Source organism: Sardina pilchardus, chromosome 9 (genome assembly GCF_963854185.1).
Source record: "Sardina pilchardus chromosome 9, fSarPil1.1, whole genome shotgun sequence".
Classification (NCBI taxonomy): Eukaryota; Metazoa; Chordata; class Actinopteri; order Clupeiformes; family Clupeidae; genus Sardina; species Sardina pilchardus.
Window position 1 is genome coordinate 9100007 of NC_085002.1, and position 16031 is coordinate 9116037.

The 16031-nt window shown below is 43.7% G+C and overlaps 1 protein-coding gene across 5 annotated transcripts in view; it reads right to left on the reverse strand.

Moving 5' to 3' along the window:
* Positions 1-897: 897 nt before the first annotated feature.
* tox2 (TOX high mobility group box family member 2) overlaps positions 898-16031 on the reverse strand; it is a 101861-nt gene continuing 86727 nt past the window's right edge. For all 5 annotated transcript variants that reach the window (XM_062545615.1, XM_062545617.1, XM_062545619.1 and 2 more), the window contains 5 exons: positions 12797-13027; positions 6759-6839; positions 3859-4254; positions 3346-3482; positions 898-2988 (listed from right to left, as the gene is read on the reverse strand). In XM_062545615.1, the coding sequence (XP_062401599.1) occupies positions 2946-2988; positions 3346-3482; positions 3859-4254; positions 6759-6839; positions 12797-13027 (888 nt within the window). In that variant the 3' untranslated portion in view covers positions 898-2945. The remainder of the gene's footprint in view (positions 2989-3345; positions 3483-3858; positions 4255-6758; positions 6840-12796; positions 13028-16031) is intronic.

The following is a 16031-nucleotide window of genomic DNA, read 5'->3' on the forward strand; positions in this document are numbered from 1 at the left end:
GCATTCTGTAAAAAAAAAGTACATTTTTGGATGTCAGTCCTAGTCCAAGACCTGTCTCGGCTCTCATAAATCTGCCCAGCATATACAGTTGAGAGATTTGTTCGCTCTCTGTGAGAAGTGGTGCAATAAAAATGTTTTCCACAGAGTCACAGATGAGGAAATATACATGCTGTAAAACTTTTTGATCCATTTTCTCTATCTATCTATCCTTGCTTTAACTGTAAAGTAGCATGACTATTTTTGACCAGGGAATTATAAGTGTCCTTACATCCTTATAGAGTAAAGACAAGAGAAAGGATAAAAGGAGGGTAAATAAGCTTGTGGCACAGTCCTGGTCTGGGTGGACCCTGCCTTCACTCTATAGCTCTGTTGCTCTCTCTCCCCCCCTCTCCTCCATTTCATTAAGAATGTATGACTGTGATTTCCACATAATGTGTGTCATATCACGAAATGGCGGTTCAGGTTTCCAATTGTTCAATAATGATCTATTTGCCAATTCAATACTGCAGGAGATGCCTGTCTGCAAAATGAATAAAACATCGAACGGGGAGTCATGACAATTCTCCAGAATGGCATCTCTGTGGAAAAAAAAGGTAAAGGGGAGAAGAGGCCTCCTTCATTCACATGGAGGACAAATTAGAGCCCGTGTAAAGATGCATTTTGTGTTTGTACCAATTACCCCATTTCTGTCCATAATTACCAAGTCGGTGTTCTCATGCATAATGAGACATATAACACTGACTGCTATTCCATCTCCTGTAATGTGCCCTTTTACTGTAATGCTGGACCATGGCGTACTATCTGCTGTACCATAAAAACATCAGTATTTGTGTGTTGTTTGAGTGTTTTAGCAGTGAGTGTGTGTGTGCGCAAATAAAAAAGCATTGACAATTCAGACCACTTTTAACATTTTTTTTTATTACGGACAAATGAAACAAAAGAGGCATAGCGACACAAAATGACCTTGCTGGCAAGGAAAGAAAGGACCAGCATCAAAAAAGTAAAAAATAAAAACAAAAAAATGCAATCATCATCAAACCCAAAAAAAACAAACAAACAAATGATAAAATTCCATTATGTAGTATTAAGCAAAAAAAGAGGATCTCATGTTGTTCATAAATAGATAGGAAACCTGTCATATTAAATAGCTGATGGGCAACTTGCAAAAAAAGAGAAGTTGATAACAAATTTAAAATAATTATCATTACTGGCTTTACAAATAAAATTACTACAGTTGGCAGGTTTTTACACAAATTAATGTCTTTTAAAAGTTATTCTTTCATTAAAACTAAAAAATAATATGCTACAATGGAAATAAAAAAAAGTTTGACTAAATGATCAAATGCATTATACTTTTTTTCCACAAAACTGAAGGATGAGATCAACACAATAGAACACCTAGCGAAGCTACTAAAAAACTATAGACTCACTGTTGGTTTTGAATGTGTGCTGTATCATTTCACATTGAGCACATTTCAGTCCACCTCTAAATGTTGTATTGGTGTGAAAGGAGATCGAACCAGACCAGTCTAAAAAACAGAATCACAGAAAACATTGCCAAGGGTTTTCCGCAAGGCTGCCGCCACATCCTGGTCCTTCAAGGGTCAGCGTATAAGCAGGTAAACCCTCCTATTGGATTCGCCACCTGAGTCGTGTCATTTCAGTGATAACTCTAACCCATCCAATGGTGCGTCTCTCCTTTGAGGGGTGCCGTTTTGTGGGGAGTGAGGTGGGAGACCTTCATGAAGGTTGACCCTCCAGGAGCAAGTTTAGGTGGTCTTGGCTTTAGGTGGCCTCCATCTTGGACATGTGGAACCACTCAATGCGGATCCCCGTGCACCACAGTGCACAGAGGGACACATAGTCTGTGGTCTCTTTAATCGTTGGTTTTTATTGTAAAATCACACCAGTGAACATATTTAATGCAAGATTGAAGTGTGTGAAATACTCCTCTGACATCCACCTGCACAGGCTGTTTAAATTCACAAAAGTCACACACACATACACACTGCCACATTCGCACACACATACACACACACACACACACACACACACACACACATACACACACATATACACACGATCGGTTCTGTGTGAATATGTCTGGGGCCATGTACGCAGAGGTACACGAGCACGCACATACATACAGTCTCCCCCGCACAAAGACTATTTAAAATACAAATCAATGAGTAATAAGTCATACTAAAGAAATTTCTGGACTTCATTTTTTATCCCCCAATTTGATCAAAAAAGTGATATTTACAATCACACTGTGACAGATCAGTAAAGGCCTTATAAGGTCTTTAAAATGAAAAAAAAACATCTTGTTTATTCTTATTCATTTATTTATCTATTTATTTTTTCTTTTTTGCCATCTTGTTAAAATTCACAGACCATCTAGTAAACCTACAGTTATATAAAGGCCTGTGTTGACCTTATCAGAAGAGCATTTCCCTACAGCACGGGACCAGTTATTGGCAAAAGAGCATGTAGCAAGCAAGAAATAAATAAAACAATGCAACGGAGAGAAAGAGAAAGCGAGAGAGAACAAAATAAAATGAACTTATAAGAGTTTTTTTTTCTATTTCAATTAAAGCTCAGTGACCCCTGAGGGGCGTTTCCATGGTAGTTTGTTTGTTTGTTTTTATTATTTTTTTTTTCATATATATACTTTTTTGTATTTTTTTAGATGAGTGCTCTTTGGCTCCCATAAGAAGCCTGTACATTTTAAGTGCTTGGCAAAAGAAAAATCTAAACAAAACAAAAACAAAATAGGATCACTAGTAGTCTTCAGAATTTTGCACACATCCTTCTAAAAACGAATGAAAAAATGACACTGAGGAAAAAAGAAAAATAAAGAAGATGGTGTGGGGGGTTTAGGGGAGGGGTGGAGAGGTGGCGGGGACTCCCTGGTGTCTTTAGCTCCTCATTCCCTCTGGCCCGCTTCAAGTGAGGTAGAGTGGCTTGTCCCTGGCTATCATGCTGCCACTGTAACACATGTGGAGAGAGAGAGAGAGAGAGAGAGAGAGAGAGAGAGAGAGAGAGAGAGAGAGAGAGAGAGAGAAAGAGAGAACATATGAGGGTGTTGACTGGAAGGAGTACAGCAGTGCAGAAATGCACACACATACACATACACACACACACACGCAGGCATGCACGCACACACACACTAGCCGTAGTATGGCTTTCTGTGACACAAATATTATACAACATGACATGCACACAGATAGAGACAGACAGACAGACATACAGACTTACAGAGAATTGAACTGAAAGAGACAAAGGAAACAACAGGCAGACACATACTGTACACAGATGCCCTGACCAAGACTAAATGGCGCCTACCTGCAGTGGTTTCCTCCGCATTCCCGATTGCAGTATTCACTGTCCCAGTCTGGGTTCTGCCCCACTGGGTTAGGGGCCCCAGGGGACTGGGAGCCCCCAACACTCTTCTGATACTCTGACTGTAGGTGAGAGAATCCCTGTAGAGGGGACACACAAACACACCAACACAATTACATACCATTGCAAGAGCAACTGAATAATCCTCTGTCTGCCTGCATGTGTGTTGCAGTGCAGGTGAGTTATATTGCATGTTGAAAATGGGTCTCAAATCATATGAAGAGGATTTGGCCAGCGGCCATTACAAACGAGGTGATTTATACGGCCATGTATTGCTGTTGCTTTTTTATCCCAGTCATATCAATGATAGGTTTAGTCAGGCCTTCTTCAGTAATATATTTTATTTGTGGGTCCAAACAACAGCTGCCCCTGCCTACAATAGGACTATACATCAAGTGTACCAGACACTGCGTGGCAGGCCTATGAGTCTCCGGAGAGCCAAGCGTCGGGCCTTACCTGCTGCCCAGGAGGCGGGGAGTGGAGGGAGGGCTGCAGCCCCATCTGGTGTGAGATGATTGGCTGTGACTGGACCTGCTGCATGCGGATTGGCTGGTTGAGAAGGGAGCCCTGGTGCAGGGAGAGCTGTTGGTGTAGGGGAGGGCTGATCTGGAAGGAGGAAGGGGGAGAGGCACTGAGACTGGGGAGCATGGAGGGCTGGCCCAGGGGCCGCGAGAGCCCGTGGCGCTGAGCCCCGGCGTAGCCCTGCAGGGAGTCTGGCAGAGGGAAGGGGCTGGGGCCCAGGTACGGGGAGGAGGGCTGGGGCGGCACGCTGTACAGTGGCGGGTTGGGTGGCATCATGTGGGAAGGCTGGCTCGACTGGGAGCTCTTCTGCTCCACTGGGTCATTGTAGTTCTGGAGGGAGGGAGGAGGGAGAGAGAGAAAACACCAAACAAAATAGGTCAGACCGGATCGTCTACAGGGTTAGCTAACATTAGCTTAGCTTTGTGTTGCTAAATGAGCGAACAACAAAAACAACAACAACAAAAAGTTATTTGGCGAAGCTGCTTTATATATTTGGGACTGCTTTCTGTTGGTAAACTAGGGACCCTACACCTGATAAATTGATTGTATCTGTGACCTATCTTGTACATTTTTAATGATGAGATCTATTTGAAAGGCTACTGTGCGACACACTTGCAAGCCATTTCATCAGCCGTCAATTCCATTGGCTTGATTCATCGCTCCTGGCTGTTTGGCAACAGCTAACATGTATCGAGCAAAAGCCACAGAAATAATCAATGAGGGGAACAGAGAGACAGATGAACATATGAATGAATGGATGGATAGAGCCTGCAGAGAAACATTCATAGTCTGCAGCTGACAAAGAATATCTAAAAATAAAAAACACACTACACGGAGATACAAAGAGGCACAATGTTCGTCTGAGGTCGCCTGCTGTAGCATATGTCACCTGTAGCGGAGGACAGCCATCTTGTTTTCTGGTTTTCTTTTTAGCTGAGCTGAAGTTTTAAGTTCCTTTCTGACTCATGGGGCTGTTTTACACAGTAATTTTGCCTTGGAGCAGGCAGAGGAGCTTCAGCTGTCATCCATGCTGAAGCTCCTGCTAATGACTGCACAATCCCACAAATGCTAACAGGTGCACACTTAACAGCCGAAGAGTCAACACACTCGAAAGAGCATTCAGCCTTTTTCAATAACCGCACCAAATCCCTCATTTTTTCTGTTTGGTGGTACAGATGCTTTCAATACGCCATCACTTCTCGAAGTAATTAAAGTATTTTAAGAAAAAAAAAGAAGAAATAAAAAAGAGAAAGAAATTCACTTTGAAATCATCACATGTATGTCTCTCCTACCAAATCTGTGAATGTGTGAGGAACTTTGACGTTATTTTCTTCTTTCTACTTTTTTCCCCCTTCTTTCTTTTCTTTTCAAAGACTGACAGTCCACAGACACATCAATCAAAGTAGGAGTAAAAAACAGATTCTGACAGAATATTTAATTACATGAAATGAGGGATGAGAATGGCGTTTAATAAAAGAAGCCATGCGAGTGGGTTGATGAATAACGCATTCACGGCTTAATCAACACACTTGTGTTGGGTTTGAGAGCTTAAGAGGAAGTATGGCGAAGAGAGAGAGGGGCGGAGGGAGGAAGGAGAGAGAGAGAGAGAGGGGGAGGGAGGGGGGAGAGAAAGAAAGAGAGGGGGTTTAGCATGGAAATGCAATTTGCGTTTTTTGAAAAGGGAAACAATGGATGCAAAATGAGGGACATGGAACTGTGTACATGAGAGCCATTGCTGGGGGGATGAGAGCAGCTGAGCTGAAGCAAAAAAAAAAGAAAAAAAGAAATGGGTTTATTTAAAATGCACGTTGGCTTAACTCGTCCTCTGTTTGGTCTGACTCAAAGATTCAGATTCAGTCTGATTTATTTGTTTTGGTGCTGTTGCTTTGCTACTTTCAGTGGACACTGACCAAAATGATGGAACCACTGACCACTGTTTACAGGACGACGTCTAGTTGATGGATAGGAAATAGCCAGATGCTAAGCAGTTGAATGTAAGTACTGCAGACCAACATACATACAGTACATCTCATGGTTAACCATGTGGTCTGATGATAAGCTAGAATAGCTCTGGTAAGGCTTTATATTTTAAGTCATTCGGTTGACTGAAAGCCCTATTATGCAAGCACTGGTTTCACCCCTTACGGCTGCTTTAAATGCATTGGGTAAACGTGAGGTAGTACTAATAGGCACACAGTGACAACAACTGACACCATTCTCCATATTATGAGTTAGTGTGCCAGGCGGTATTTGAAGGTACATATTATATATTGTTGCATTAAGATAGAGGCTGTTTCTAGGTGTTTTCTGCTGATGAGGATGTTGCTGATAGAGGAATCTCTCACACTGTAATCTGCGTTGTGCATTTGTCATACAGAGAGTGATGTTGGTCAGATTGCGTGGACTCCGTTGCGCTCACACACGGGCGAATTCTACTACACGGCTCAAGTGTGAAAACCAAACGCGCTCTCACATCTCGTTTGCGGCGTTGCTGGAGCACAGCTTTGGTACGGCGATATGGCCCCTATTGCCCCCCTCCCACACACACCGCCATCATCTGTTCAACCCCTTCCACCTTTACCACATACAACCATAGTCACACACACACACACACACACACACACATGCTTACACAGACGAGATTGTAAACATGTTGAGTGGAGGGGAGTTGGGTGGTATACGGGGCCAAATTTTGCATTCTCTGACTCACACACACACTCACACACACTTCTCCCTGGGTAGCCCCTCCCCTGAGATTACCCTGAATTCTTTAATTTATCACCCCCCTATCGCCACTGACCCATGGATATCAAAGACACGACCCCCGCCGTTACCTTGGAAACCAGACTGGCTCTGTATGCTGCCAGGGCTTTCAGGTACTCCTTCTTAGCAGCCTCCGTTTTTCTCTTGTATGCCTGCATGGGGAAACAAGACAAAACAGTGGTCAGAGAGAACAGTAGCATACACTCTCAAACACACACACACACACACACACACACACGCACACACACATCAAGGTAATGCAGATAGATATTCAAACATCAGAGGAAAAAAGGACATATTTCAAACAGCGCTTGACAGCCGGGCGCGGAACTGAAGCGTTCCGTTCGCGGAGGGTAAAAATAGTTTCAGAAGACTGGTCTAATTTTTTCACATTTCCGAATCACGTCTGGTGTAGCCAGCTCCATTGATTGCAGTGGAAGCTAATTGTTGCAGCATCAGTTGCACACCTGGTGTAGCTTGGCTGTTGTTAGTGTTCTTTTGCCACTTTGAGAGGACCTAACCCCCCCCAACACACCCACCCACCCACCCACACACAGACACACACACTTACGCTTGAATTCAGGGGTCAAAAGCACTTAACTTCAACAGTGACCCGATGGACACCACGAAAACTGGCATATGTGACCTCAATATGAAAAACAATATCCTATTTTTTGCCTTTTTATTTGATTTTGTATGGAATATACACTTTCCTCTCCCCCAACCACACACACTTTTCCACCTTTATCCGTCTGTCCATTGGGTTCATGCATTAAGGTTTATACCACAGCTTTCCATTTTATCCAAGTAATTGAATACGCCATTACATTTTCAAAGCCACGAGCATAGAGACAATGAAGAAAAGAAAAGAAAAAAAAGAAGCAAAAAAAAGAGAGAGAGAAGGAAATCTTGCACCAGTCTACCTTAACCATTCCCATTGTAGGCTCTATTAAGGAGACATCACTTTATCAGAGTGAGTGTCACATCAAAGCAACAAGATGAAAAAAGGGCGGCTTGGAAAAAAAAACACAACTTTAACGCGAAAGGCAATCTATAGACGGAGAATGAACCTCGAATGAAGTGTTTAGATCAGGAATTTAGGCTAATGTAATGGCGTGTCAATCATTTGTCATGGTGCTGTGACTACGCCACCATTTCTCTTCTCAGTGGCAGAAGCTGAGTGAACCTCTTCCCAACAGCCATGAAGTTAAATGGATGAGAAAAAAAACATCATCAAGAAAGATAGGTGGCGCATGCATTACTTTTACGCTCATGGGCGTGCAACAGTGTTGCAATGCACAAGCTGAGACAATATAATTCACTATATGAACGAACGAATGAATGAATAGAGAGATCGATGGATGAATGGATGAGTGAATGAACAGGGCACCTATTGTGTGAAGTGAAAGACAACAGTGTTGTGTGTGTGTGAGGGGGAAGGGGGGAGGGGTGGGGGGGGGGGTTGGGTAAGGAGGGGGGAGCAGGGGAGAATAGATGAGCTCTGAGAATGATGATTTAAGCATTTCCATATGGCCTTACTGTACCAGGATGGTCAATCACACCAAAGAAAAACAGATAGTGTTACCATGAAACATTCATGCTTCAGGCATGCAAAACACACACACACACACACACACACACGCACACACACACACACACACACACACACACACACACACACACACACATACACACACACACATACACTTACACACACACACACACACACATACTGTACACTCATGCACAGAGACACAGAGTCTACTTCTACGTTCTTAGAAATGAAATCACACAAAAAGGGCTTTGTCTTAAAGGTTGATGCGCAGCCAAAAACCCCAAAGAGGGTATGACCTCATATAAATATGGAGACTACCGGCAAATACAAACATAAACAAACACGAACAAACAAACAAATAGCTAAATGAGCCGATAATATGATCAAGGCAGAACTAAACGATACCCAGAGAAATGGATGGCGTCACAGTAGTAGTGTTTTCACACACACAGTGGGGACCCTGAAGTGGCAGTCTCCTTTGACAATATTGAAATATTAAGAGAGGAAACATAGCTTTTATTTTTGTGTGTGTATGTCTGTGTATGTGTGTGTGTGTGTGTGTGTGTGTGTGTGTGCGTTGTAATGAACTCCCCAGCACTCCCAGTAGCTTTGGTTTCAAATTAATTTAACTGAGCTAATGAGTCGGCCCAGCGACAGCTACTTTTAAATAAATTACCATGCCTAAGGATTTCTAATTATTCCAAAGTGAGCGGCTTCATTAGCAATTGAAGCCGTCAGAGGCTGCGGGTCGCGATGAATTAAAAATAACCGAGGCGCATGGAGCATATGTTGCGGTCGTAATCCCGACATCGCGGGTGTCCCGGTAGAATTAGCTGGTAATTGTACCTTAATGAAATGTTCTTGTTTGATAACCGGTTAATTATGGAAGACAATAACTCGCAGACCCGCTGACACGGGCGGGGTGGCTATCCTGGGGGCCTCGGAGAGAGAGGGCGAGAGAGGGAGGGAGGGAGGGAGAGAGAGAGAGAGAGAGAGAGAACGAGGGATAAATGGAAGGAGGTGGGTGGGTGAGAGAGCTGGAGCAGGTGTCTGATTCCAAACTGAAGTGGAGGGGAAACGGAGAGGTGGAGAGGGAGAGAGAGAGAGAGAGAGAGAGAGGTAGAGAGAGGTAGAGGTAGAGAGAGGACTAGGGTTTGAGAGTTGAGAAGCTAGCTAGAGGGGGAAAGAGAACCAAATTCCTCTCAAAGGCTTTTTTTGTCTTCTGTCTTTATTTCTTTCTTTCACTCACTCACTCACTCTCTCTCTCCCTCCCTCCCTCCCTGCCCTCCACCACCGCCTCATTCTCTATCCTCTGACTCACCTCCATTCTCTGTCTCAGGACTCCTATCTCTTCTTTTCATCTCTCGCTCTTTCTCTCCTTCCTCTCTTCCTGCTGACCTTTCATTTAGCACACACTGAACTGAATGGTCTCAATTAAATGGAGCAAAAGCTTTTTTGTGACGGCAGTAATCTTTTTTAATACTGTTACCTTTAAAAAAAATAAGATTGACTGAGAAATTAAGGGAAGAGGGGGGGGGGGAGGGAGGAGGGGGGTCGTCTGATAAACGAGTCTTCCCTAAAACCACCATGCAAAAGGTCCTGCGGGAATTAACCGCACGGGAAAAAAAGAAAATAACAAAAAAGACAGAGATTTTTTTTTGAAGACATAAAACAAATGCGGAGCCATAAAAACGCGGGCCACGAATGGCATCTGAAACACACAAACGCAGCGAAAGGAGAAAGAAGAAGAAGAAAAAAAAACACCCCACACACACACGTATCTGCCTCTTTCCAAGGACGACATGAGACAAATAAAAAAGGCAGAACAAAATGAACAAGATGGCGGGGATAACAGCTCCGCCGCATGTCTGCCTTCTTGTTCTGACATCCCGCGCCAGATGAAGGGGGATGCAGGCTCTGCTGCTGCCGCTTTCTTCTTCTCCACCATTTAAACATTCAGTACTTGATGCAGATTCAGGAGGGGGGGTTGGTGGCGTACGGTGAAACACCAAGCAAGCATTTGCTGGGAGGGAGACAAAACACTTCAGCTTCCCCCCCCTTCTCTCTCCTTCAGCTGAATGAAATGAATTGTGGGTAGAAGGAGGTTATCTGTACCAGCCTAGAGATCATTCCGGAGAGGGGCATGCCTTGCGTTACGGCTGTGGAGGCTGTGTGGTTCCATGCCATTTAACATGCTCCTCATTGGTGTAACTGACAGGTCAAGGCCATTCCATGTGGAAATGACACTCATCCATTGGCGGAGGAGAGCGTCCATCATCGGCATTAATGGCCGCATCACAAGACTGAAATGTGCCATTTTGGAAACACGCTGAAAACATTCAATCTTGGGGTGATTGTATGCCTCAGCAATCCTCTTAAAGAGCCGGCGGCTGAACAGAATGCATTGAAATGACCTCCTTATCCCTGTCTCCTTCACTCTCCCAGTACACGAGGGCCAGACCCAAACGCGTTTGCTCCTTTATAGACATGAGAAAACATCTTGCCAGTTAAGAACGAAGCTCTGGATTGCACAGAGAAAGAGGATGGGAAAGAAGACAAAGGTGCATAGCAACTGATGTTTTGATAGCTTGTTAACCTCCAGTTCGGCGATTAGTCACACTCGCGGAGATCTGAAGTGAAAACATGACATCACTGGACACTTGTTTTACTGGACTCGTGAAACTATTTTGGAAAAAAAAAAATGAAAACATGAAAACCCATAACTACATCCGAGCATGTGTGTGTGTGTGTGTGTGTGTGTGTGTGTGTGTGTGTGTGTGTGTGTGTGTGTGCACATGGGGTGGGGGGGGTGATGATGTCATCAAACAGGCGAGCGATGTCCCGCTCATCAGTTTAGGTGAGTGGGGCTCTGGGATGTGTCTGCTGACATCATTGCCTGTCGTGATGGGCTGCAGATGTGAGCGGCGAGCCCAACGCTTGAGTCATGGACGGGAAACCGCTCGCTCGCTCGCTAACTCCACACACGAGCTGAAGAGTATCACCACGGTGAACATCGCCCGTTATGCCATTAGTAAACAGACATTATGGCTCGAAAGATGTGCGATTCCTTTTAAAGGTAGAAGTGGTTCTCTTCTCGGTTTTGAAAGAAGGTGCATCTTAAAGAGCAAGAGGCGCATCTGGAAGGACTAGCCGCTGTGAGACACACGGGCACCGAAGGGTTAAGAAGCACAAACAATAACATTTCGGGAACAGATGTCCTTGAGGCAAATTCAAGGGCGAGGCGATGGCTAATCTCGTATTCCCAGCATGATCAAATCACCAGGCAACAGATATAAATAAAAGCCCAGGAAATGAGGAATTCGCATTCAAGGGTGTCAGGAGCAAAATGAAGATTCATGGTGAAGAGCTCGAGTGAAGGAGGCAAAAATTAACTGCAAATAAAAGGACACAGCAGCCCCTGAAAATGTCCAGCCCAGAAAGAGAAGAGAGAGAGAGAGAGGAGGGAGAGAGAAGGGAGAGATAGAGATAGAGAGAGAGAGAGAGAGAAAGAGAGAGAGAGAGAGAGAGAAGGGGAGAGCAAGAGAAGAGGGAGAGAATGAAGGAGGGAGACAGAGAAATATCACATGGTGGCGGGGTGAGCAGACTGCACTCTGTCACACAGACAGGTGCTTTTATTTGACATGCAATAGAGGGGTGTGTGTGTGTGTGTGTGTGTGTGAGGGGGGAGGTTCAGTTATGGAGGATATTCTAAAAATAATGCCAGCTCTGTCTGCAAACGACATCATCGCTCTGGCTCATCTGAGTCTCATTTACAGCTGTGCGGGCTTGACTTTTAGCAGCCGAGGCAGTGCTCTGCAAACCACACGACCAGTTAGGCAAGAACACACACACACACACACACATACACACACACACACATGCACAAATGCGCACGCACGCACGCACGCACGCACGCACGCACGCACGCACACACACACACACACACACACACACACGCACGCACACACACACACTCACACACAAACACTATCTTTCGGCTTACAAGTAAGGAGCAATTTATTCAACTTCTAAGCAATATTATCTCCCCTCCAACCTCCAATTAGGACAAATAAAATCATTATGTGGTGTTTTGAAGTCTGCCTCGATCGCTCGTAGAATTTATCACAGGCTATTTGTGATAGCAACGCTGTCCGAGGAAGTGCACAGCTCTTTTATGCATGCTGCTGCTGGCACATCTGTGTGTAACAATTACTGTATATTTCAGATGCTCTGAGGCAGAGAGATATTCACACCTTTGTGCAAATTAATTGAAAGAGGCTTGCAGCAGTCTGAGATCTGGGGAAGACGTGGTCTCTCTTCCACTCTCCTTTGAGTCGCTACTGAAGTGCGTTACTTGCCTTGTGAGGACCATAAAAACACATCATCTCAGACACGTTTTTTCCTCTCGCGAGCGCAACCCCAGCTGCGTTCGGGAGAAAAATGACCGTGGTGTTCTTTGACCGTGTGTTCTGTGTTTCCATTTCACGTTATCGTTTTTGCCTTTACGGTAAACGTAAAGGTAAAGGTAAGAACGTTAAGTCAAAGCGTCCTCACCTGCTTCTGTTCCTCGCCTAGACTGTCCCACATGGAGGCCACGATCTTGGAGACGTCTCCGAAGGTGGCGTTGGGGTTCTGGCCCTTGATGGCGGCCTGGGTGTCCCTGAAGAAGAGGGCATAGGCCGACACGGGCTTCTGCGGCTCGTTGGGGTCCTTCTTCTTCTTCTTCTTCTGCGGCTTGGGCTTGGGCTTGTTCATCTCGGAGGAGGGCCTCTTCTCTCCTGTGATCTAGATAGACAGAACGATAGAGAGAAGAGAGAGAAAGAAAGACAAATATATAGAAAGACAGAAAGAAAGAAAGAAAGAAAGAAATGAGGGGAGAGAAACAAAGAGAGAAAAGAGAACAAGTGTTATAATGAGGTACTTTCGAGATGAACAGACACACACACACACACACACAGACAGACACACGCACACACTCATACTGGAAGCACACGTTGCACCTGCGTGCACCTGTGGTCCTTGAATGACAAAGACCACACATCCCACTCTGCTCCGGATCATGCCAAACAGTTAAAAATGTGACCACAGACAGAAGTTTGGCAAAGACAAATAGAGAAACAGCGGCTAAAAAAAGGGCCATGCTGCTCTGGCTCCCGATGCAGGCACAAACAGACTAAAGCACAATACCTGCTGCTCATAAAGGGCCTCTCTTAATGATGCAGTAGTTATGCACATGTTTGACTATGCAAATACAAGCGCTTTTTATCTGCAAACATCATGAAATAAAAATGTGTGTGCACTGGGCTGAGCACAGAGGATGCACTCAATCAAACACAAACTATGTGATCCACTTTGACAGTTTATGGACACTGCCACTGCATTCTATGCTCCCTCCCTTCCTCCCTCCCTCTCTCTCTCTCTCTCTCTCTCTCTCACTCTCCTTCTCTCTCTCTCTCTTTCTCTCTTCCCTCTCTCTCTCTCCATCTCTCAGATACACACACACACACACACACACACACACACACAAACAGAGACACACACATAAAAGCACAGAGACCAGCCCTGGAGAAAGAGCACTAAAATATTCAGAGTGAAATTGATTGCTTAATGCAAGCTGAGTTGCAGAGACATTGTTAATATCCCATTTGAATCAGTGCTACTTGAGTTGAGCTCATATCTGCTGCACACACATATCTGTAGTTTTTTAAAAGCGCTGCCACATTTAGGCACCAATTTCATTATTTGAACCAGTAAATACAGCAAAGTCCTTAAAATCAGAGAGTATACCACCCAAAATACACATTATAGACCTATATTATGTTGATGGAATGCATTCCAAATGTATTTAGCAATTCCGTTAAGCACAGACTGCACTGTGATGTATATTGGCTGAATTTGATTTTTCTTTGACATTTCTTGCTGATTGGCACATTTGACTCAGTACGGATCAGACCTCATGAATATAGCACAAACAAAACGAGCTGGAAAAATATGAGCTTCTGCAATGGTGGAGATAATATGCATAATTGCTGTTTTTTGAAAGGCATATAAAACAGAAAACTGAAAACCCAATACAAACTGGTTTGTAAAGACTTTGTTGAAGCAGTGAATGGACATATATAATATTTTCCATGTGGTCCTCGGTAACAGGCAGTTTCAGAGGCAGCACACCACAAAGCAGAGGCAAGAGAGAGAGAGAGAGCTTCAGAAAAAACAAAAGTATGCTGTTGTCTATAAAATATTTTTGTTGCTGTTGTTGTTGCTGCATTTGCAGTTTTGTTTCAAATTGGCATGCACATACAAAAGGAAAAAAAATGACAAACGTGGCCTAAATGTATTTTATATTCACACCACATACTGAGGCAACATACTGCACCCGGCAGAAAGTAAATATGGTTGCGGAGAAAAGCCATTTGACCAAGTCCCATGCCAACTGCCTCCACCAAACCAAAACTGAATCTGGAAAAACATGTGACAGCCATCCTGCCCAGACTGACAGTGCTGCTCTGCAGAATGCCACTTGCCATGCACAAATGCAACACTCACTCAGCCTAACAGACATAACGTACAGTAGTATGCAGATCAGCATCACCAAACCTCTGTCTTTCAGGTTCCCCATTTGAAGAGATTTTAGGACGTTCATCACAAAAACCCCTTACTGACTAGTATTCAGGCTGGGATGGACCGACTATGTGAATTAATGTTCTATTATAAAGTGCAGGTCTTAGATACTAAACTGCTACCACTGGTGCATTAAAGATGACCACTATTGGCTCGGTGAAAAGTACAAACCGAAATTCAGCAACACAATGCAAACTGTGTGCAGCTTGACCACATCTGTTGGTAGCGTAGACTAAATAAAGAAATCAACTTTTGTTAGTAGAGACAATGATTTCATTGTGCAAGCATAGTCTAGTATAGGCTGTTTATGTCAGGCGCCTACAACAGCTTACCAGGCACCACCACTATGTATGCCTGTGTATACACTATAAATGTATACATTTATGCATCTGTGTATGCCCCTACACATTCCATATCATACACCAAGTCACCTACATTCAATTATGGCTTCAATATGCCCTCTTTGCATGTTTCATTCCCCAGGGTAATGGCAAAACATATTCAGTGAGCCTGGTGATTGGTAATGAATGGCTGTATGCTTTGTCATAAAGATTTACATAAACTGGATTCATTAAATGCAATGAGAAAGTTTCCTGTGCCCTTCTTAGAAACAGTGGTGTTGTGCATTACAAAATAAGGGTGCGATAACATATTGATATATGGCAATATGTCGTATAACTTCTTTTTCCTATACGATATCGATATGCAGGCACCAAATATTTCTATTCTAAATGGATACGTCAACCAATTTGACTTAACAAAGTCACTACTTCATATATCCTCAAGGTGGCCTTTATCAAATGAATGAGGGAAATCCTCTAAACACCATCAAATCATTTGTTACATTAACAAGCTACTAAATGCATGAATCCAGGTTTTTTCCTTTTTCTTCTTCATTTACACAGATATTGTGATGCAGATTAATCGTTGCCAATGTATTGAGCATTATAGAATCGCTGTATCATGATATTGTTGTTATTGTGCTGTTATCGCATTATGACAGTATGGATTTGTGAGTTCCTCTGTGATTCCCTGACCCTATTATAAAAAAAGGCATCTATTAAGATACGGTGGACTGTTTGTCAGTGCATACTGATTCAGTTCATGGTGCAAACATGCTATACATGCTAGACAACCACTGCATGTAATTAAGGTCTTTTCAACTGTA